Source organism: Podarcis liolepis (assembly GCF_965112155.1).
Source record: "Podarcis liolepis genome assembly, chromosome: 2".
Lineage (NCBI taxonomy): Eukaryota > Metazoa > Chordata > Lepidosauria > Squamata > Lacertidae > Podarcis > Podarcis liolepis.
In genome coordinates, this window is record NC_139555.1 from 106,311,307 (window position 1) to 106,332,887 (window position 21,581).

Below are 21,581 nucleotides of genomic sequence, written 5' to 3' on the forward strand. Positions count from 1 at the left end.
GACCGGGGCCCTGAGGGAAGGCGATTTTTTAGTGGACAATTGGCCTGTTCCAATATTGCTCTTCCATTCAAAATCTCCCAATGTGGCATTCATTTGTTTCCCACTTTCTTCACCAGGGTAGGAGAATCTTTGGCCCCTGAAAGTTGTAGGATTCTAGCTCCCATCATCCCTGACCACTGGGCCATATTTGAGGACCACCAGGTTCCCCATCCCAGATCTGTTGTATTCAAGGCAGCTGGCAGCTATACAAAAGGATAAACAACACAAGGAAAATAAATAAATGGCAAAGTCCTTTAAAAGACTTAAATGCACACTGTTCACTGACAAAGCGACTGACCACACCTTTATTGAGATGCTGTTTAGATTTTTGAGTGTGCCACTACTGAAAAGGCCCTGTCACAAGAATCCGCCCTCCATACATCTGCTGGTACATGTTTCTGCAAGTAACATAAAGTTTGAATTGAAATTGAAATACTTTATTGTCACTTGTACAACTTGTATACAGTGAGATTACACGAGCACCCCTCCACTCTGCTCTCTTAGTCTTAATTCCCCTCGTTTACTGACGCACACCCACCAAACCCAAAACAGTTGCCCTGTTGTTATCTTTTCATTCAGCAGCCTAACAGCCCACGGATAGAAGCTGTTTTTTACCCTGTTGGTGTGACTAATCATGCTTCTATATCTTCTGCCCGAGGGCAGGAGATCAAGAAAGTGCTGGCCAGGGTGTGAATCATCCCTGAGAATTTTCCTCACTCTCCTGAGGCAACGTTCTTCCACAGTGTCGTCCAGCGGATTCACCAGACAGCCCATAATATCTTGTGCTGTATTCACCACCCTGTGTAGGCACTTCCTATCAGTTGATGTCAAACAAGTGTACCACACCGTGATGCAGTATGAAAGGACACTTTCTATTGTGGACCGATAGAAGGAGATAATCAAATGTTGATTGACATTGTTCTTTCGCAATACAGTGGTGCCTCGCAAGACGAAATTAATTCGTTCCGCAAGTTTTTTCTTCTTGCGAGTTTTTCGTCTTGCGAAGCACGGTTTCCCATAGGAATGCATTGAAAATCAATCAATGCGTTCCTATGGAGACCGTCCGGGGACACAGGGGAAGCGCAGCGCGCCTTCCCCTCTGTCCCCGGACCTGTTTAAAGCAAGGGGCGGCGGGGAGAAGATTGCTTCTCCCCGTTGCCTGCCCCGCAATCTCCGGGGAAAGAGGGGAAGGTGCACGCGCCTTCCCCTCTCTCCCCGGACCCCTTTTGAACCAAGGGGCGGACCTGTTTTAAAGCAAGGGAAGGGGCAGCGGGGAGAATCGCTTCTCCCCGTTGCCACCCCTTGGTTCAAAAGGGGTCCGGGGACAGCGGGGAAGACGCGCTGCGCTTCCCCACTATCCCCGGAGCTTGCGGGGCAAGCTTCGTTTTGCGAAGCAAGCCCATAGGGAAATGCGTCTTGCGAAGCGGCTAAGAAATCGAAAAACTCCTTCGTCTAGCGAGTTTTTCGTCTTCCGAGGCGTTCGTCTTGCGGGGCACCACTGTACTCTGAGGAGATGGCGTCTCTGTTGGGCTTTCTTAACCACCTGGGTTAAGAGAAGTTGACCTCTGGAGAGAATCAATCAACCTCTCGCTAATTTGTCATTTGAGTGGCTGATGCCAAAAATGTATAAGAACCCAGTGGACCATCCAGTTTTCACAGTGGCAAACCATCAAGCAGGTTCTCATTGATGCACAAGAGCACTTTCCCTTCTTGTGGTTTTCCAACAACTGGTATTCAGAACCATTGCTGCCTCTGACCTTTCGAGGCAGAGTATGGACCATTGATAGCCCACTCTTCCTGTTAATTTTTCTAATCCTCTTTTGGAGCCATCCAGATTGGCTGCCCTTGCCACCTCCTGTGGCAATGAGTTCCGCAGTTTATGCGCTGTGTGAAGAAGGACTTTATTTTATCTTCCAGCCATAGACATCACAGACTTGTGGACTTGGAAGGGACCCCGAGGATCATCTTAGTCCAGCCCCCAGCTGTCCCTTACCGGGATCGAACCTGCAACCTGGGAATTATCAGCACCAGGCACTAACTAGCTGAGCTATCCTGCCACTGGACGTTCAAGAGTTCCAGTGTGATGAGAGAGGGAGAGAAACATTTCTCTCTCCACTTTCCCCACGCCACACGTGCCATCTTATAAGCTTCTATCATGTGTGAGCAGATAGCATCAGGAGTGATGAAAGTAGCCAGAGCTGGAGGCCTCTGGCGTCTTGAACGGAAGGTGGGAAGGAGGAGAGGAGGAAGGCAAGGAGATCTTTGGTGCTAAGGAGACTAGGTGAAAAAGAAGGCACCCTTAATAGTTGTGTGGGAGGCGCAGGAGTCCTGCTGCCTTTTGCACCCTGAGGGACCCCCGGGCTCTTGAGCTCAAGTTCAGCTCCTTGGCTTCTGGTTTGTGAGGCCAGGGTGCCGGACTATAGGTGGGCCACTGGCCTGATCCAGACGCCGGCATTTCAGGATGCTCACATCCCAGCCAGCCTTTGGCCCTCTTCCTCAAGCCACGCGATGGCAGCTGAGCGCAAAGAGAGGCTTGCATTCACCTTTCCAAAAAGCAGCCGGGCACTCACGCCCCAGCAGCTACTGCGGGACAATGTCTGCAGGGAGCGCAGAGGCAGGGAGATGAGCGTGGCGCAACAGCCGCCGCCGCCGCCGCGTCCCCTCGGCGGAAAAGCAAACCAAGGCGCCACGGACCATCGCTGCCAAGGCTGCGCCCACTAGGGGGCTCTGGCATCGCCGGCGCCAGGCTCCTTTCTTTGTCTGGTCGGGTCAGCCTTCCAGCTTTGAGTTTCCTGGGTCAGAGGTAGCTGCTGGCGGTGCTGCTGCTGCTGCTGGAAGCGGCCTCCTCCTGCTCCTGCTCGCTCCCGCGCCTCCTCCTCTCCGCCTCTTCCATTGTGGACGCGGAGCCCGCGCTCGGCTGCAGCCGCTCCTGGGGGGGGGGGCGCGGGTGGGACCCCCGTCCGCGATGCTCCTGCAGGCGCCTTAGGCGAAGCGGGGAGAGGCGAGGCGCACCCGGCGCGGGCAGGATCTGGAGCAGACCTCTCAGCCATCGCGCCCCGAGCCCGGGAGCCCATTGAATTGGCCGCACAAAAGGCGCCCTCTCCGTTTCTGGCCGACGTGGGACAGGGGGGTTGGGGGTGGGGGGTCCCGCCGCTGTCGCCGCCACCTTTGCCGATCCCCCACCGCCGCCGCCAGCATGAGCTCTGGCTTCCTTGATCGCAAGGTAGGGATGAGCAAAACCCGCCACCCCACCCCAGAAATTAAAGCAGGGCGACGGGGTGTGTATAGGGGCTCCCCCCGGATCGCTCGGGTCTGCTTCTCGCCTCGCGCCTCCTCGGGCGGCAGCAGCTGCGGGCCGCACAGAGGGGTTGATCCGGACCGCTGGGCTGGAAACCAGCCCCCCACTGCCCGCTCTCCTGCAGCCGCCTCCGGCCTGGCTACCGGCGCACGGACGGTGAGCTGCAGCTCGAATTCGCATGGGATGGGGGCGGCTGATCTCTTGGGTGGCGGTGGTCGCGGGGAGTCGAGGGGCAAGAGTAGGCCTGAGCATGTGCCGAGTGCGCTTCCGCCACGCATTGCTCGTCGTGTTCCCAGGGATACCCCGGTTCCTGCTCCGCCGCGCGCAAAATATAGGCAAACGGTGGAATTGTTGCGGGTGGCAAGCCTGCCTGCGGCTTGAGTTTGGAAGATGACATGCACGTGCGAGGGGCAGCGTGTGTGTGTTTATAAATGGCTTTAACTTTCACAAACAATGATGCTGTTTGCGTTTATTTTGTGCTGAGGAGTCTCTTCCCCGAGAACAGATGGCAGCATATGGAGGGGCCCCGAGTAACGCATCCTCTCTCTCTCTCTCCTGTGTTTGGGATTAGAGGACTTGGAGAAGGCTGCCAGCATCTCCTGAGACATTAACTGCTTTGGGGGAAGGTTGAGGAATAATGCAAATGATGGTTGGTAGTGGAAGACCGCTCTGTGGAGCTAAGGGCAGGCTAAGCCTTTTCTCCTATTAAGGGCCACCCAAGATTCCAAAATCAAAATGTCACGAATAAGGCTGGCTCTGGAAGTGTGGCGTTTAGCTTAAAGCCGAATTCAGAAGCTGGCAGCCTGGGAGCTGTGTCCTGCCTCTTTCCCCAAGCTGCCTCCAGGGTCTGCTGCTTCTGCTGGCTGTCTTCCCCCTCTCTCTTCAGAGATCAGCAAGGCAGAGCGTGCAACACCAAAATGCGCCCTGAGTCCTTTGTGCCATTTCAGTCAACTCCACTGTATGGAGTAATCCCACTAGGCTAGGCAGTTGGGTCAGAAGTGCCGAGTGATGCTGGCATGCAATGGTTTTGGTTTGCACAGCACTCCGATTCATGTGCCATTTCCAGGGGTTTTCTGAGCCTTTTCAATGGCACAAATGACTTGGGCGTTGGAGGCGGAGGGTTCCAATTTAGCGTGCCTCTCCTTCCTGGCCCTAAGCACTGGAAATTTGCTTTCAAAAGGAATTCAGAATTCCAAAGGAAGTGAACAGCAAAGCCAGTGCCACAACCTGCAGCTTTTCTATACTTCTGTGTAATTTTCCTGCAGCTGTACACAAGGAGTTGGCATACGATGATCTTCAGAACCCATTTTGGGGTCCTATAGTTTACCTGCTTTGCTCAATTCCTGATCTGCCTCTCCCCGTGAAGTCACCAGCAATTGTCCAAAGTAGGTTTTTGCCCACCTGCAGTTGAGAGTCAGTTCCTGCATTACTTTTTGATTATGGCATATTTTAAGAACTGATGGAGGAAACAAGCCTTAATGCAAACGATACATATAACGTATATTGGAACCACCTGCTCTGGGTTTACATTTGGATTCCTGGGGGTGGGATTAACAGGGTTGATGCTTTGCTGCTGTGAGCATTGCCTCCTGTCCTAAAAAGAGCAACACATTTGGTTTTCTGCTAGGTGAGAGGAAGCGACGCTATGAGCCACATGGAGGAGAACTTCAGCCCCGAGGAGGCTCGGTCGCAGCTGGTGACAAAGCGTAAACTCCTTAAGATGCTGAGTTTAAGCCCCGGGCGCAGCCAAGCGTGTGGAACGGAGGTGCGGGAGAAGAAAATCCCTTCGATGACGTGGCCAGTGAAGCCGGTCCATACCATCAAGAAGCGCAAGGTCTTCCTGGTGCACCGGGGCACCCAGACGGAGGAGATCCCCGACATTTGCATCGAGTGCGGGAAAGTCTTCATCCAGAACTCGAGCCTGATCGACCCCTGGCCGGTCCAGCCCGACGACAAACCCCACAAGTGCTCTGAATGTGGGAAGAGCTTCGCCGTCCGCTCCAGCCTCAACCGGCACCAGCGGATCCACACGGGGGAAAAGCCCTACATCTGCCTCGACTGCGGCAAGCGGTTCAACGACAAGTCCAACCTGACGCAGCACCAGAGGATCCACACGGGCGAGAAGCCTTACGAGTGCATCGACTGCGGCAAGAGCTACAGCCGCAGCTCCCACAAGAAAAAGCACTTGCGGGACTCGGGCGAGGAGCAGCAGCAGCAGCAGGAGGAGCCTTGCGCCCTGCAGGCGGACGGCGCGGACTCGGCCGGCGAGAAGCCCAAGGCGAAGCAGAAGCCGGAGGTGCTGAACACCTGCACCGAGTGCCTGCGCAGCTTCAACCACAATGCTGACCTCATCAAGCACATGCGCATCCACACCGGGGAGAAGCCCTACAAGTGCAACATCTGCGAGAAGAGCTTCAACGTCAGCTCCAACCTCTTCCGGCACCAGCGGATCCACACGGGCGAGAAGCCCTACGTGTGCTCCGAGTGCGGGAATTGCTTCACCGACAAGTCCACCCTGGTGCAGCACCACCGCATCCACACCGGCGAGAAGCCCTATGCCTGCCGCTTCTGCGGCAAGTGCTTCAGCCACAGCTCCCACCACAAGAGACACGAGAAGATCCACAACAGAGAGAACCCCTTGTTTGCCTACCCCATCCCGCTCTTTTAACAGGGTCGCTCTCGCAGCTGGAGCGGGTAGATAGGGAACTCTGTGCCTCGGGAAGCTGAACTAGTGGGTTTTTGTTGTCGTTCGAAGAAAGAGCGCAGGAGCCGTCTTAAAAGATTGCGTCAGTCTAGCTTCAAATGCCATCGCAAGGTTTGCCGCTCGTGGCAGGTACTGGATATCAATGCCTTAGTCTATAGGATCTTCGGTAAGATCCGTATGTGGTTATAGGCTACAATGAACGCTCAAAATTTGGTTGGCTCTGGTGCGAACGTTGATAATCCCAGATAAATTTTGTGCTTTTCTGAAAACATCCCCGCTTTGGGGATATAAGCCGTTGAAGAGCAGGCAGATTTATGTGGCTGTCAGCACTAGCGGCTGTTCTGTCGGGCTGTCAGAAAATGCATTGGGTCGTCAACGTTCAGTATCAACAAACAGGAATGTTGTGAGTTCTTAGGAATATTGTATGTGACACTCCTGCAGCCCTTGCTAATATGCGTTCAAGATGTTTTGAGCGACTCACGTGGAAGCTGTCCGAAAACATCTGGAGGGCAGTACGTTGGCGAAGTCTGCATTTTAGTTTTATTAAAGGCACTATAGGACTATTTATTGATATCCAGTAACTGCGAGCGAACCTTCAGATGGTTTTGTTGCTTTGGCTCACTGGGCCGAAAGCTTTTGTTTTTGCGGCTCTTTTAACTACCTACACAAACCAGGCCGCAGGTCCTTTTGAAGAGAAGACTCCTAGTCTCTATGCAAAGACTCTTTGAGTGATGGAGAATCTGCCCTTAGGAAGGTAATGCTGGTCGCAAATTAACCTCAGTAGCCTTTTGCTCCAGGGCTTCACTTTCTCGGGTGGTAGCTCCCAGCCACTGGATCACACTGTATTTTTGTCCGCTAAGTCAGGAGGGCCCAAAAGTTGGTAGGAATCACATAGCTTTCTACAGAGGACCCATTTTACAGTTGACTCTTTGGTAAGCTTGAATAGGTTTGAAGTTCTCTTGAGGCCTCTGTAACAAGGCACATTTTCCAGGCCTTGGGGGTTTTTCCCTGCCCTTTGCTGCCCCTTCTCCACAGTGTGGCTGCGACAAATGGACATCTGGCGGCAGAAGAGCAACATTTTCCCTATAGGAAGACAAATTTGTGCTGTGGCACTTTAAGAGACTAAGCGGTTTGTTGTGGCCTGCTACTAAGGCAGCAGACACCATCGGAGGCTCACACAGTGGGCTGGGAAAGGTGGAGGTGGTGTGTTTATCTCTGTGTGTTTTTTTGCGTGTGTATGTATATATTATATTTATATATATTATATAGGTACACATGTGCATGCACACACAAGTTGAAAAACCAAATTAAACAAGGAGAGGACTGGAAGGAGCGCAACGGGCTCGGATTAGTGGACCACTGAAAGGTATGAACGCAACACAGAATGAAAGGGAAGGCCGTCTTGCTTCCTTAGAGAGGTAGCCGCCTGTAATCCTTATTCAAGCCCTGATAAATCTCAAATCAGGTTTGTTGACGGATTCCAGGTCCTGTTTGGTTTTAGTGTATTGCAGCCCGACGGACAGAAATGGAGGGGTCCAGGACGGCTGCAGTGGTCACCCCATTGGTTTCCCTGTATGTTCCCATTTTGTCATGTCCCGAACAGTGTTCCTGCCTGTTCTGATCCAGCCAGTGGTCCCCTGCTCCCCCTACCCAGGTGGGAGAAGAAGTTATTTGAATCTCAGCTCATCCATGGACCAAGTGGGCAGAGTCGCCACCTCTGTGTCTCTGCTCCTCCTCTGTTTTAAAAGGAAAGAAAAACGAAACACACAAAAGTTGAGAATTTAGGGAATCTGCTTCAACTGGGTAGTTGCGATGGCTAACTATCGAGAAGAAAGGCAAATGTCGCGACCCGCCCTGCGCTTTAAAGAGAAAGTGGGGCTGTCAAATCTAGATCTAACGGAGGTAGCCTGATACGAAACTGTAAAAGTAACACAAGGGGGAAAGTTTGGAATTAGCTGTCCATAGAAGACTGTTTGCTATATCCAAGTAATTTTTGTGGTTAGCTTTTATCCTTTCTGTAGGTGAACCTTTATGAAAATGTTTGTTATTTAATCGAGTGTCTGATAGGAAACCTAACCTTTGACCTATTGTAGCAGTTGATTCTACAGGTTAATTAAACACTTTGTACAATTGGTGCTTTTTTTTGCCATCCTGAATGAGATGGAGAAGGGACAGTTGTCGATGTGTCCCCAAAATACAGGGAAAAACAAAAACAAGTCAGCATTTCTCAATCACCCGTAAGTGCTGCATTCTGTCTGAATCCATTATTTGTTTCTGCTGTATGAGTTTTTGTATCCCAGAAGGCAAACTCTTGGTTAATATAGAGGCGTTTAGAAAATTCCCACTATTATTTGTAGGGGGTTTTTTGCGGGATGTGTGTGTGTGTATGTCCATTTGTAAGAAGAGCCCTGCTGAATCAGACCAATGGCTTCTCTAGTCCAGCATCCTGTTCTCTGATTGGCCAACCCAGACATCCATGAGAAGCCTATGAGAATCAGGGCCTGAGCATAATAACTCTTCACCACCTGGGATTCCCGGCATACTGCCTCTGACAGAGCAGGGAGCAAAAGGTAGGAGCCAGTGACCAGCAGCCTTAGCAATGAATTTGTCCATCAGTTAACTCTGTGCTGTGTCTTTCATATGTCCCGAATCTGCCAATATCAGCTTCATTTAATGTCCGTAAGTTCTGGCATCACGAGAGAAGGAGAAACTCCATCCACTTTCTCTGCACCGTGCATCATCTTACAAACTTCTCTCGTGGCGGCTCTTACTCGTCTCTGAAACAGGCTTAGGTTTTGTTAAGTTTTCCTCCATCCTCTTGATCCTTTGGGTTTCCGTTTTCTGAGCCTTTTCCAACGCTACAAAATCCTGTTTGAGGCGAGGGGCCCAGAACTGTACACAGTATTCTAAGTGCAGTTGAATACAGTCCTACCTCATTCCGCTCTTACGGACTTTCAGCTTACGAACACGGCAAACCCAGAAATGTTTACTTCTGGGTTCGCTGCATGCATGGCACCCCAAAATGGATTAAGTCCGCAGCTAGAGGTACCACTGTAGTCATATCATCATACTGGTAATTTTCTTTTCTTTTCTTTTTTGCAATGATCCCTAGCATGGAATTCATGTTTTTCACAGCTGTCACACACTGGATTGACATCACTGAACTTTCCGCTACGACCCCAAAGTCTCACTCTTGGTCAGTCACTGGCAGTTCAGACCCCATGAGGATTTATGTTTAATTTAGACTTGTTGCTCCAATGTATATCACCTCAAATTGCATTTGTCATTTTGTCGTCAGCTTGGAGAGATCTTTTCGGAGCTCTTCACCATGAATCTGATACTATCAGCCGGCTTGACTACCACATGCCTAACTAAATTATCAACAAGTTAAAAAGCACAGGTCCCAATACCAATCCTTGAGAGACTTTCTACGTGATATTTTTTAAAATTCTTTTTAAATTATTTATAGGCCACTCATCTGACTGCGTTGCCCCAGCCACTCTGGGTGGCTTCCAACAAAATATTGAAAACACAATTTTAAAAAACCTTCCCTGTACAGGGCTGCCTTCAGATGTCTTCTAAAAGTCAGGTAGTCATTTATCTCCTTGACATCTGATGGGAGGGTGTTCCACAGGGTGGGCACCACTACCTAGAAGGCCCTCTGCCTGGTTCCCTGTAACTTCACTTCTTGCAAGGGGGGAACAGCCAGAAGACCCTCAGAGGAGGACCTCAGTGTCTGGGCTGAACAATGGGGGGTGGAGAAGCTCCATAGAATCATAGAGTTGGAAGAGACCACAAGGGTCATCGAGTCCAACCCCCTGCCAAGCAGGAAACACCATCAGAGCACTCCTGACATATGGTTGTCAAGCCTCTGCTTAAAGACCTCCAAAGAAGGAGACTCCACCACACTCCTTGGCAGCAAATTCCACTGTTGAACAGCTCTTACTGTCAGGAAGTTCTTCCTAATGTTTAGGTGGAATCTTCTTTCTTGTAGTTTGGATCCATTGCTCCGTGTCCGCTTCTCTGGAGCAGCAGAAAACAACTTGTATACCTTCTGGTATACAAGTCCCATTTAGGGCTTTAAAGGTCAGCACCAACACTTTTAATTGTGCTCGGAAACATACATCCTTCACTGGGAGAACTCGCATTTATTCCAATTCTCCGCTTCCTGTTTTCCAAACTGTTACTGATCTCACCAGGGGTCGTCGTCCTCTTTCCCATGACCGCTAAGCTCACTTAGCGCCAGGAGTCTTTGGTGAGGTACAGTGGTACCTTGAGTTACAAACGCCTCAGGTTACAACCACTTCAGGTTACAAACTCCGCTAACGTGAAGAGTTACCCCGAGTTGAGAACTTTGCCCCAGGATGAGAACGGAAATCGTGTGCCGGTGGCACAGCAGCAGCAAGAGGCCCCATTAGTGAAAGCATGCCTCCAGTTAAGAACAGTTTCAGGTTAAGAATGGACCTCCAGAACGAATTAAGTTCGTAACTAGAGGTACCACTGTACTTTGTCAAAAGCTTTTTCAAAGCCTTACGTGCAAAATGTCAACTAGATGACCCGTATGCATATGCTTGTTGACCCCATCAAAGAATTCATGTAAGTCTGTGTGGCAGGGCTTGTCCTTGCAGAAGCCATGCTGGTTGTGCTTCAGCAAGACTTGTCCTATATTCTTGGCAGTTTTTTAACAATACTGTCCACTAGTTTTCCTGGCTGTATGGTTATAACCAGCCGTTGCACAACTCCCCTATTGAAAGTATTTCTCGAAAATAATCCCTGCAGAGTTGTGTTAGTACACGACACATTTCAGAATCGGGCCACAGTAATCCATCTATCAAGGTTTTGATCTTGCGTTCACCCAAAAGTTCATTTGCAAGTTACAGTAACTGTGCAAGAGTCCTGATTCATTCACGCCTTCAGGCTGATCATGGCCATTAAGTGTAGATGGCTTTCTGTTTTTTAAGGGGTTTAGATAAATTAATGGAGGATAGTTCTGTCAAGGGCTGTTAGCCACTAACTTCCATATACTGAGGTCCTGTAGACCTTGGAGCATCAAACAAGCAGAAGGATGGCCATAGCTATTGGATGCTATAGTTGTGATTCCTGCATCGCTCGGGGGTTGGACTAGATGACCCTTGGTGTCCCTTCCAACTCTACAATTCTATGATAATGAACTTAATGGGGGCCTCTGGGAGGGCATGATGGCAGAGGAGTGTTGGATTAGATGAGCTTTTCTGTCTGAACCAGCAAGGCAAATCCTTTATGCCAGGCTTCCTCAACCTCGGCCCTCCAGATGTTTTGAGACTACAATTCCCATCATCCCTGACCGCTGGTCCTGCTAGCTAGGGATCATGGGAGTTGTAGGCCAAAAACACCTGGAGGGCCGAGGGTGAAGAAACCTGTTTTATGCTCCACAAAGTGCAGACCTGGTCTTTCAAAGCTTTTAGTGATGAATATGGGCGCAATAGGTTGCCCAGGCTCCCATTATGTTTCATTGCTATTCTGTGCCTGTGTTCCTGCCCACTTTCATCAAGAGTATATTTACCAATAGACAGAGCACCCTCTGCCCTGTTTCTAAATGCAAGGATTTTCCCATTTTTTGATGATAGGCACAGCTCAACACACCAAAAATCTCCCCCTTAATGAATTGGGATGTTGCTCAGACAGGATCTCACAAGAATGCTTCGTGGAGGATCTGGGGCTCTGAATTAGGGCGTGTGCGTGTGAAATTTCACCCCCTCCACCCATCCTGTTACAGCATTTTATTTAGAGCACAGCAATGTGTATATGTAATTCACCCCCCTTTTAAAAAAAAAAAAAGGTGATGTGGTGTAATGATTTTAAAGCAAGCCTTGCTGTTGGAAGTGTGTGGAGAGTTCTAATAACTTAATCGACATAGTATCTAAGCATTTCCCTGGTGAATGAAATTTTCATTAAAAAATAAACAAACTAAGGTTTGCTATGTGCAATCTGCCTTTCTGTACCCGTTTTATCATTTTTGTGTGTGTGAATCCCTTGGTCAGTCGTGTTGTTAATGGTTCACTTCTCCATTTATTTTAAACATGGTTGAAATAGGAAGTATCAACTCTTCTTTTAAAGAGTAACGTGAAATCCCACTTCTCGCCTGAGTATGTCATTGTCACTTGTCTTCTCCCTGGAGGTCTGGGTTGTTGTGGTTTTTTTAAAGCTTTACATTTAATTTTGCTGCAGCGGGAGATTAGAGGTCTCCCCGCCTCTTTTCTTGCTAGATCCTCCTGTTTGCTCCCTTTCCCTGTCCGCTTTGGGGCATGGTGGAAGCCCTGATGGCTACAGCAGCAGGACGAAGCAAGAAAACAGGCTGTTCTGATGGCCTCATCTGCTACATCCGGTGTGGGGAACCTGTGGCCCTCCAGATGTTGCTGGACTACAACTCCCATCATCCCACGCTTGCTGAGGCTGACGGCGCTTGTCGTTCGGCTGCGTCTGAAGGGCCAGAGGTCCCACACACCTGCAATATAGCAACACCTCCACACTTGTAAGCCAACAGTTCTACCAAGGCATCTCTTTCCACCGTGATGATGAGATGGATACTTTTGCCGGAGCGTTTGGGGTTATGTTTTCATACAACATGTGAGGCGACGCTTCTCTTATAAATGAAACGTACACTGAACAATATAAAGTACAAGTACATCTGAATAGCTTTTTGCAGGAGCATCTCTTAATTGTTTGCCTTTGTCCATGAGGGTGCCATCTATGATAACAGAAGCTAAATGGAAATAAGAGAGTTATGTGTACATAGCCTGAATTATAATAATAATAATTTAATATTTATACCTGCCCAGCTGGCTGGGTTTCCCCAGTCACTCTGGGTGGTTCCCAGCAGAATATTAAAAGCATGATAAAACATCAAACATTAAAAGCTTCCCTAAACAGGGCTGCCTTCAGATATCTCCTAAAAGTCAGATAGTTGTTTATTTTCTTGACATCTGATGGGAGGCATTCCACAGGGCGGGTGCCACTACCGAGAAGGCCCTCTGCCTGGTTCCCTGTCACCTCACTTCTCGCAGTGAAGGAACCGCCAGAAGACCCTCGAAGCTGGACCTCAGTGTCTAGGCTGAACGATGGGGATGGAGACGCTCCTTCAGGTATACAGATCCCTTTCCTTCAGGTATACCGATCCTTAACAAGATAGGCTTCAGCACCTAATGCCTCTCTTGTCAGAAGGACCAACATCTCAAAGACATAATGGTTTGTGCACATGTCTGCATCTGTACAAATGCTCCTTCCTGTGTGTTGTGTGGCTCATGCAGTAAAAAAATTAATCCTGGGTCCCCTGCAATAGCAAACGGATTGGCCTTTGTGCATGCAACTCTTGACAAGAGGTGGCTAGTGTTTGGCTGGAATGAGCTCCTGTTCCAAGGCAGATGGGATCAGCTTGCGTCTTGCATGTCACCAGCTGTGTAGTGTGGCCTGCGGAGTGCTTGGGGAGCTGGCTGGTGGGCTGTGTGGGACATAGTAAGTTTTGCAAGCTTCCCCAAGGGTTGCTGTTTCAGTCTTGAGCAAAGAGGTCTGGCACTCCAGCTGCCTGAGTTAAGCGAGCCAGAATCTGTCAGGTTTGGCCACGTACTGTAGATCCAGGGGTGGGGTGGGGTAACCTGTGGCCCTCCAGATGTTGGGACTTCAAATCCCATCAGCCCTATCCAGCACGGGCAATGGTCAGTGGTGATGGGGGGTTAAAGTCCAGCAATGTATGGAAGGCCGCAGGTTCCCTACAGAGCTAAAGTGTATCAACAAAACTATAGCTTATCTAAGAACTGTGATGTATGGGGTTTTTCGCATGTTTTGTGATGATTTCCAAATCAAGCACATTTCTAATGAAGTGACAAAGTTGCTAACATGTCCTATCAACGCAAGGACTTAAGGCCGCCCATTTTATCAGAATATTTAATTTAATTTATTTTATTTTTATAAACTAATTTGATTTTCCAGATTAGAATTTACATTCACATAACAGCATAATATATATAAAAGTGAGATTCCAAAGAATCTCCTGGACTTCCCTCTTCCCCTTTGTGGGGTCTTATTGTTAATCCTTTTCTTCTGCATCTTTTATAATAATCCAACTTTTTAATATCTCCATTATGTCCAAAGTTCATCGCTACACTACAAGTGTTATTCCAACTCCACTAACGATTTTAACAGTTTACAGTGGTTTTTAAGATAAACTATAAATTTCCCCCATTCATTATTAAAGTTTTGGTCTAGTCAGAATACCTTAAGGACTTAAGGAAATCATTGCTGGATCAGGCCAAAGGTTCATATCAGCTAGAATCCTGTATCTCATAGTAGCCAATCCAGGGCTTTTGTGGAACACACAAACATCCACTTAATCTGTTAATGTTACCTCTGCTAATCTTAGGAGGGCTAGGAAAGTAAACAAGACTAGAGGAGAGGGCCAGAGTCTGAGGATGGAGTCTAGGTGCCTCTGAAGGAAACAAAAATGAGGTGGATGGTATTTATTTTGAGCCAGACCGTGGTTGTGTGTACACACCCCATGTATTTAAAGCACACAGCCACCCCACAAAACCTGGGAATGGTAGTTCACGCCTCACAGAGCTATAATCCCCAGGACCCTTAATAAACCATAGTCCCCATTAATATTTTTGGGATGGGTGACATGCTTTAAATGTACGACATGTATGCAGCCCGAGTTTGTAAAACAGGGCAGCTCCTTACAGTCCTGCTTTCAGTGCAAACTCCGGCATGTGTTTTTTTTAAAATAAACAAATGAAATAAAAAACCCTTTTTCCTTGCATTCTCATTGGCGCATATGGCTGCGTATTCTCAGCATTCAGGCCCCTGCATGCTAATACTGTCCAAACAGAAAACCAGTGACCCTGTTTAAATGTGATACGAAGCATGTGGATCCCAGGTGCCTTAAAACACACAGAGAGGCCGTGCTTGACGTTGTGTGTTGTAAACCAGGCCTCATTTGGGCCTCTCGGTTTGGGCCTGTTAAGCTGCTGTAGCTTCTAGCCTCTGCCACAAATCCCCAGCATTTCCTGGCTCCATCCAGAGCTCAGCTGAGATTCTGCTTCTGTCGTTTTCCCCCCAAGGTTGAATTTACTTTGGGGGAGGTGGTCGCAAAAAAGGGAGGGGAGATAATAACTCCTTCTTTGCCACCAGAGGGCCTTGGCTATCGTTGAGGGAGGGCTTCGCTCTCTCACTCTCTCCTTAATGTCTTCTCAAAGATTTGAGCTTCCTGCGTCAGAAGAAGCCGCTGCAGCTGCTTCCTTCACGAAATCATAGATTTGTAGAGTTGGAAGGGCAGGATCATCTAGTCCATGGGTAGGCAAACTAAGGCCCGGGGGCCGGATCCGGACCAATCGCCTTCTAAATCCAGCCCGCGGACAGTCCAGGAATCAGCGTGTTTTTACATGAGTAGAATGTGTGCTTTTATTTAAAACGCATTGCTGGGTTATTGGTGGGGCATAGGAATTCGTTCATTTCCCCCCCTCAAAATATAGTCCGGCCCCCCACAAGGTCTGAGGGACAGTGGACCGGCCCCCTGCTGAAAAAGTTTGCTGACCCCTGATCTAGTCCAACCCAATGCAACGCAGCCATCCCAAATGGGGATCGAACCAGTGACCTTGTAATCAGCACCATGCTCTAACCAACTGAGCTATCTATTTCCTCAGTAGTTTCCTCCTGGGGCAGTGTAGGCCCTTGATCAAAGCCACACACAGTGAAGGTGGGGGAGTTGGTTGTAGGACCTTAGCTGGAACAAGCAGCACCTCTCAAGGCAGCCATGAATTCCTGAGTGAGAGAATCTGGGTAACCCACCACCAAACAAATACTTGGGGTTAGGTCAGGGTGCAAGCAGCATTTCATAGAATCATAGAATCAGAGAATAGAATCATAGAATCATAGAGTTGGAAGAGACCACAAGGGCCATCGAGTCCAACCCCCTGCCAAGCAGGAAACACCATCAGAGCACTCCTGACATATGGTTGTCAAGCCTCTGCTTAAAGACCTCCAAAGTAGGAGACTCCACCACACTCCTTGGCAGCAAATTCCACTGTCGAACAGCTCTTACTGCCAGGAAGTTCTTCCTAATGTTTAGGTGGAATCTTCTTTCTTGTAGTTTGGATCCATTGCTCTGTGTCCACTTCTCTGGAGCAGCAGAAAACAACCTTTCTCCTTCCTCTATGTGACATCCTTTTATATATTTGAACATGGCTATCATATCACCCCTTAACCTCCTCTTCTCCAGGCTAAACATGCCCAGCTCCCTTAGCCGTTCCTCATAAGGCATCGTTTCCAGGCCTTTGACCATTTTGGCTGCCCTCCTCTGGACGTTCCTTAGGGAAGGGGGCCTAGCTCAGCAGTCCTAGCATCATGTACTCCACTGGTCTTCAACTGGTGGATTGGGACCTGCTAGTGGGTGGCAGTGGCCTTACCCAAGCTGGTTTGCAGCAGCAGCACTACCCAGCATGCAGAACATAAGACGAAATATTGAAGGAAGGAGTCCCCAAATGCATGTTTGGTGGGTCTGAAAGCGCTGAAGATACGTGCAACAGGACTGCCTCTTCAAGAAAGGGAGATGCTCAGGTATGAATTGCACCACTCTACCTTCTTGGGGGTGCTATGGTTTTCCCAGTAGTGATGTATGGAAGTGAGAGCCGGACCATAAAGAAGGCTGATCGCTGAAGAATGGATGCTTTTGTATTATGGTGCTGGAGGAGACTCTTGAGAGTCCCATGGACTGCAAGAAGATCAAACCTATCCATTCTTAAGGAAATTAGCCCTGAGTGCTCCCTGGAAGGACAGATCCTGAAGCTGAGGCTCCAATACTTTGGCCACCTCTTGAGAAGAGAAGACTCCCTGGAAAAGACCCTTATGTTGGGAAAGATGGAGGGCACAAGGAGAAGGGGAAGACAGAGGATGAGATGGTTGGACAGTGTTCTTGAAGCTACCAGCATGAGTTTGACCAAACTGCGGGAGGCAGTGGAAGACAGGAGTGCCTGGCGTGCTCTGGTCCATGGGGTCACGAAGAGTTGGACACGACTAAAAGACTAAACAACAACCACAACAACAACCTTCTTGGGGCTAAGAAACTGGGCTGGGTGCAGGCACTGTTTGGAAGCACCTGCGGCTGCATACACACGCCATACGTTCAAATCCCATCTCCCCACAAAAAAATCCTACAATTCCCAGTACTACAGTTCTCAGGGTTCTTGAGGAGACGCGGGGAGCGCGCTTCAGACGTCGCGGCGCGCCCGCAGCAGCTGAATGAATGGGGCGAGGTATCCACGGCTGCGGCCACCAGATGGCTCTCGCTATTGCAGGCGCCCGCCGTTTCGCTCTCCTTCCTTGCTTTCTCCACTTTTGCTTTTGAGGTGGGGCTTCCCAGGTTAGGCGATTATGCTGCTTCCTGTCACCACTCCTCTGCCACACGGCGACCCCCAAACCCGAGCAGCGCAGCCCCTCGACGGCTGCGCCTCCGCCTCGGATGGAAGCGATCGTGCGCGCATCGGAGGAGGAGAAGCCTTGATCTCGCCGCCGTACCTGCGCTGCTTAGCTCCTGGATGCCCGGGCCAAGGAGCAAGGCGCCGCCCCGATCGCCTGCTTTCTTCCACCCCAGCCCCCTGCGGGATCGATGCCTGGAGGATCGCCGCCTCTGCAGGGCTCTCGCCCGGAGGTTTCCTTCCGCGAGCTCCAGGCACCGATCCGCTGACGGCGCCGGCGAAAGGGGCCCGCCCACATCAGGACGGGAGAAAGGGAAAGGCATCGCAGAAAAACGAAAGCCACGCCTTGTCCCTTTAGACCGGTTCAAGTCCCTCTCTCCCTTCGCGGAGGCTGTCAGAGTAAGCGCGGCTTCTCTCTCACCGTCTGGGCTGCGTCTCATTCACAACGGTGTGCTGAAAGCAGAGGGAAAGGGCACCTCTCTGCTCTGTCCCCAGGCGCAGCGTCTCAGCCCTTAGAGGGTCGCTGTGCCTTTAAGAGTTGCACGGAAGGCAGAATTCCGTCAGGTGCAGTTCTCTCTCTCTCCCCCCCCCCCACCCCGCACGCGGGAGCAGCTGCTGCATCTGGTGGAATTATCCCTTCTGCAGGGCTGTTAAAGGGGCAGGAGCCTTTTCCCAGCCTGGGTACCCTGCACAGAAGTGGCAGCCCTAGCAGTGGCAGTGGCTTGGACCAGATGGCCTGGGGTCAGGGTCAAAGGAGGGGAAAGAGTTGGTTGATCGCAGAGTACAGCTGCCACCAGTTTTATTTCTCCCTTCCACAACCCCTCTGTCTTTTACAGGTGATGGGCAGATGTCAAAAAGCAGATGAATGCCAATGGCTAGGGCCATAGCTCAGAGCATATACTTGCATGCAGATGGCCCCAGCTTCAGTCCCCAGGTAGGGCTAGGAAAGACTGGGAGACTCTGGAGAGCTGCCTGCCAGTCAGAGTAGACAATATGGAGCTAGAATGGAGCAATGGAATAAGATAGTTTCCTACTATGTGGCAGAAAAGTCTGCCCATTGGATTCCTGCCTGACATGCGACTGCAGAATGTGCAGGAGCTGGATTTTGTGTGTGTGCTCTTTTAAATAAAAGGGGTAAGCTTCCTATAAATGTCCAGTAAGGTCAAAGTGGGAAAGGCTTTGCTGAAGCGCAAGAAAAGACAGACTGTTTTAAGGTGCAGATGTGAGACAGAGATGGAGAACCTTGTCGCCCGCTTGATGTTGTGGGACCTCAGCGCTCATCATTCCTTTCCCCCCTTCATTTCTTTATTTATACTTTTCAAGTTTATACATTTCACTAATTTTATGCATTTCACTAATTTAACCATCATTTTGACATTTCAAAACTTCACTTCCTTCCCCCTCTTTCTGCGGTTCCCTCAATTTGTTTTTAATATCTTCTGTATGTCCACGTTAACTTAATTCACTCATTTATTCATCTTCTTTAAATATATACTCTTATGAAACGGCAGGTTATTACAACAATCCTGCCAATGATTTTATCTGTTTATAATTTATCTGAAAATATTCAATAAACCATTTCCATTCTTTTGCAAAAAAAAAAAAAATGTATTCTTGATTTCTTATTCTTCCAGTAAGTTTCACCATTTCTGCCTATTGCATAAGTTTCTGTATCCATTCTTCCTTTTGCTGGGACATCTGCTTCTTTCCATTTTGGGGCGAGTAACATTCTTACCGCTGTAGCAGCATACATGAATAAGTTTCTATACATTTTAGGTAGTTCTGTCCCTAACACCATTGATAACTGCTGGCTGATGGGAGATGGGGTCCCAGAACACCTAGAGAGGAGCAGGTTCTCAATAATAATAATAATAATAATAATAATAATAATAATAATAATACAGTGGTACCTCGGGTTAAGTACTTAATTTGTTCCGGAGGTCCGTTCTTAACCTGAAACCATTCTTAAGCTGAAGCACCACTTTAGCTAATGGGGCCTCCTGCTGCCGCCACGCTGCCGGAGCACGATTTCTGTTCTCATCCTGAGGTAAAGTTCTTAACCCAAGGTACTATTTCTGGGTTAGCGGAGTCTGTAACCTGAAGCGTATGTAACCTGAGGTACAATAATGATAATGATAATAATAATAATAATAATAATAATAATAATAATAATAATAATAAATAATTTTATTATTTTCCCCAGCCACTCTGGGCGGATTCCAACAAAGTATTAAAATACAGTGGTCTGTTAAACGTTAAAAGCTTCCCTAAAGCTCCATCCCTGATGCTAGCCATAGGCAACATGTGAACAGCTCTCTCTCTCTCTGTTTATCTGACCAGGTGATGGGACTACAAGAGGGACTCTAGGGGGACTGTTCCAGTGCAACCTAAGTGAGATGCCTCCCAAAAGATCAAAAGGGAAAACGCCTCAGACCTCAGGTCAGAATAGGCGGCTGAAGGGTCGCCGGGCTTCGGATGACCAGGAGCATAGCCGCCTCCTGTTGGAGGGAAAGGGGGCTGGCCCCCCTGATAAGAAGGCAAGGAAGCGCAAAGGCCTCGCTGCCCCGCAGAAGACTTGCTCTGGAGAGAACCCCAACATCTGCACCGAGTGCGGGCAGACCTTTGCGCAGAGCTCGGACCTGCATAACCACCAGAGGATCCACACGGGGGAGAAGCCTTTCAGGTGCCTGGACTGCGGGAAGATGTTCAGCGTGAGCTCCAACCTGAGCCGCCACCAGAGGATCCACACGGGCGAGAAGCCCTACCTGTGCTCCGAGTGCGGGAAGAGCTTCACCGACAAGTCGACCTTGGTCCAGCACGTCCGGACGCACACCGGCGAAAAGCCCTACCAGTGCATCGACTGCGGGAAGACCTTCAGCCGCAGTTCCCACCACAAACGCCACCTGAAAAGCCCGCCGGGCAAGCAGCCGGGCAAATGTAGCCACCCGGAGGGCTCCCCCGCCGACAAGGCCTCGCCTCCGGGCAAAGCCAAGAAGGCCAGGGCCTCGAAGAAGCAGGACTCCCCCTTCGAAATCCCCCACACGTGCGCAGAGTGCTGGCAGAGCTTCAACCAGACCTCAGACCTGGTCAAGCACATGCGCATCCACACCGGAGAGAAGCCCTTTGAGTGCAACCACTGCGGGAAGTGCTTCAACGTCAGCTCCAACCTGATCCGGCACAAGAGGATCCACACGGGCGAGAAGCCCTACACCTGCTCCGACTGCGGGAAAAGCTTCACCGACAAGTCCACCCTCACGCAGCACAACCGCATCCACACGGGAGAGAAGCCCTACACCTGCTCCGATTGCGGGAAAAGCTTCAGCCGCAGCTCCCATCACAAGAGGCACCAGAGGATTCACGCCGGAGAGAACCCCGTCTCTTTCCTGCCCCTGTGGCCTTACCCTAACCAAATGTACTGACGGTGACTCTTAACTACGCCGTTTGGTGGACAATATTTTTTTGGGGGGGGGGGATCTCTGGCCCGGCTGCACCCAAACGTGACCTTGCAGCACCAAACACTTCCCTGTTTTTTGTTATCGCCTTCACTTGCTCCTGCAGCGGCAGATCGCCAGATCCACCCTGGCCGGCCAAGCAGATCCCTGACATTCCGCAACAGAACTGAGAGCAAACTTGAACCTCCAGCTCGCCCAACTCAGAAATCTGTCTCGAGTAATTTGGTGGATGTGATCGGAGCTTGTTCATAAGGGCTTTTCTTTCCTACTTCTGCAAAGGACCACCTGCTATTGGGTCCTTTCTTTAAAGTACCCTCTTTTATTTAATATCATCTAAGATGTGCAGGTTATAGGTTTTTTTTAATATAAAAAACTCAGTTAATAGCAATATTATTGCAATGTAATAAACAAGTCACGATGCATGTGGTTTTCGTGTTTATAACCAGCGTTACAGTTCTGAACAGGAAGCGTCTTGTTGGTGAGCTTGCTAAGAGCGTAGGAAGTAGATGAAGAATTTCTGCAAAGCGAATCACTTACAGTGAAAGGGAGCCAGTGTGGTGTAGTGGTTAGAGCGGTGGACTTGTGATCTGGTGAACCGGGTTCGCGTCTCCGCTCCTCCACCTGCAGCTGCTGGGTGACCTTGG

The 21,581-nt window shown here is 49.5% G+C and overlaps 2 protein-coding genes across 3 annotated transcripts; both read left to right on the forward strand.

Moving 5' to 3' along the window:
- Positions 1–2,843: 2,843 nt before the first annotated feature.
- Positions 2,844–8,173, forward strand: LOC310700883 (uncharacterized protein). 2 transcript variants are annotated; one of them, XM_083490838.1, is made up of 2 exons: positions 2,844–3,262; positions 4,965–8,173. In XM_083490838.1, exons 1-2 carry the CDS (start codon positions 3,236–3,238, stop codon positions 6,003–6,005), a joined length of 1,068 nt encoding a protein of 355 aa, XP_083346964.1. In that variant the 5' UTR covers positions 2,844–3,235; the 3' UTR covers positions 6,006–8,173. The 2 variants fall into 2 exon arrangements, with proteins under 2 accessions (XP_083346964.1, XP_083346963.1); XM_083490837.1 differs by having other exon boundaries at positions 2,858–3,493.
- Positions 8,174–17,423: 9,250 nt separating this feature from the next.
- On the forward strand, positions 17,424–21,359 carry LOC310701805 (uncharacterized protein). Its single transcript, XM_083493204.1, has 2 exons — positions 17,424–17,884; positions 19,826–21,359. Exon 2 carries the CDS (start codon positions 19,882–19,884, stop codon positions 20,902–20,904), a length of 1,023 nt encoding a protein of 340 aa, XP_083349330.1. The 5' UTR covers positions 17,424–17,884; positions 19,826–19,881; the 3' UTR covers positions 20,905–21,359.
- Positions 21,360–21,581: the final 222 nt, after the last annotated feature.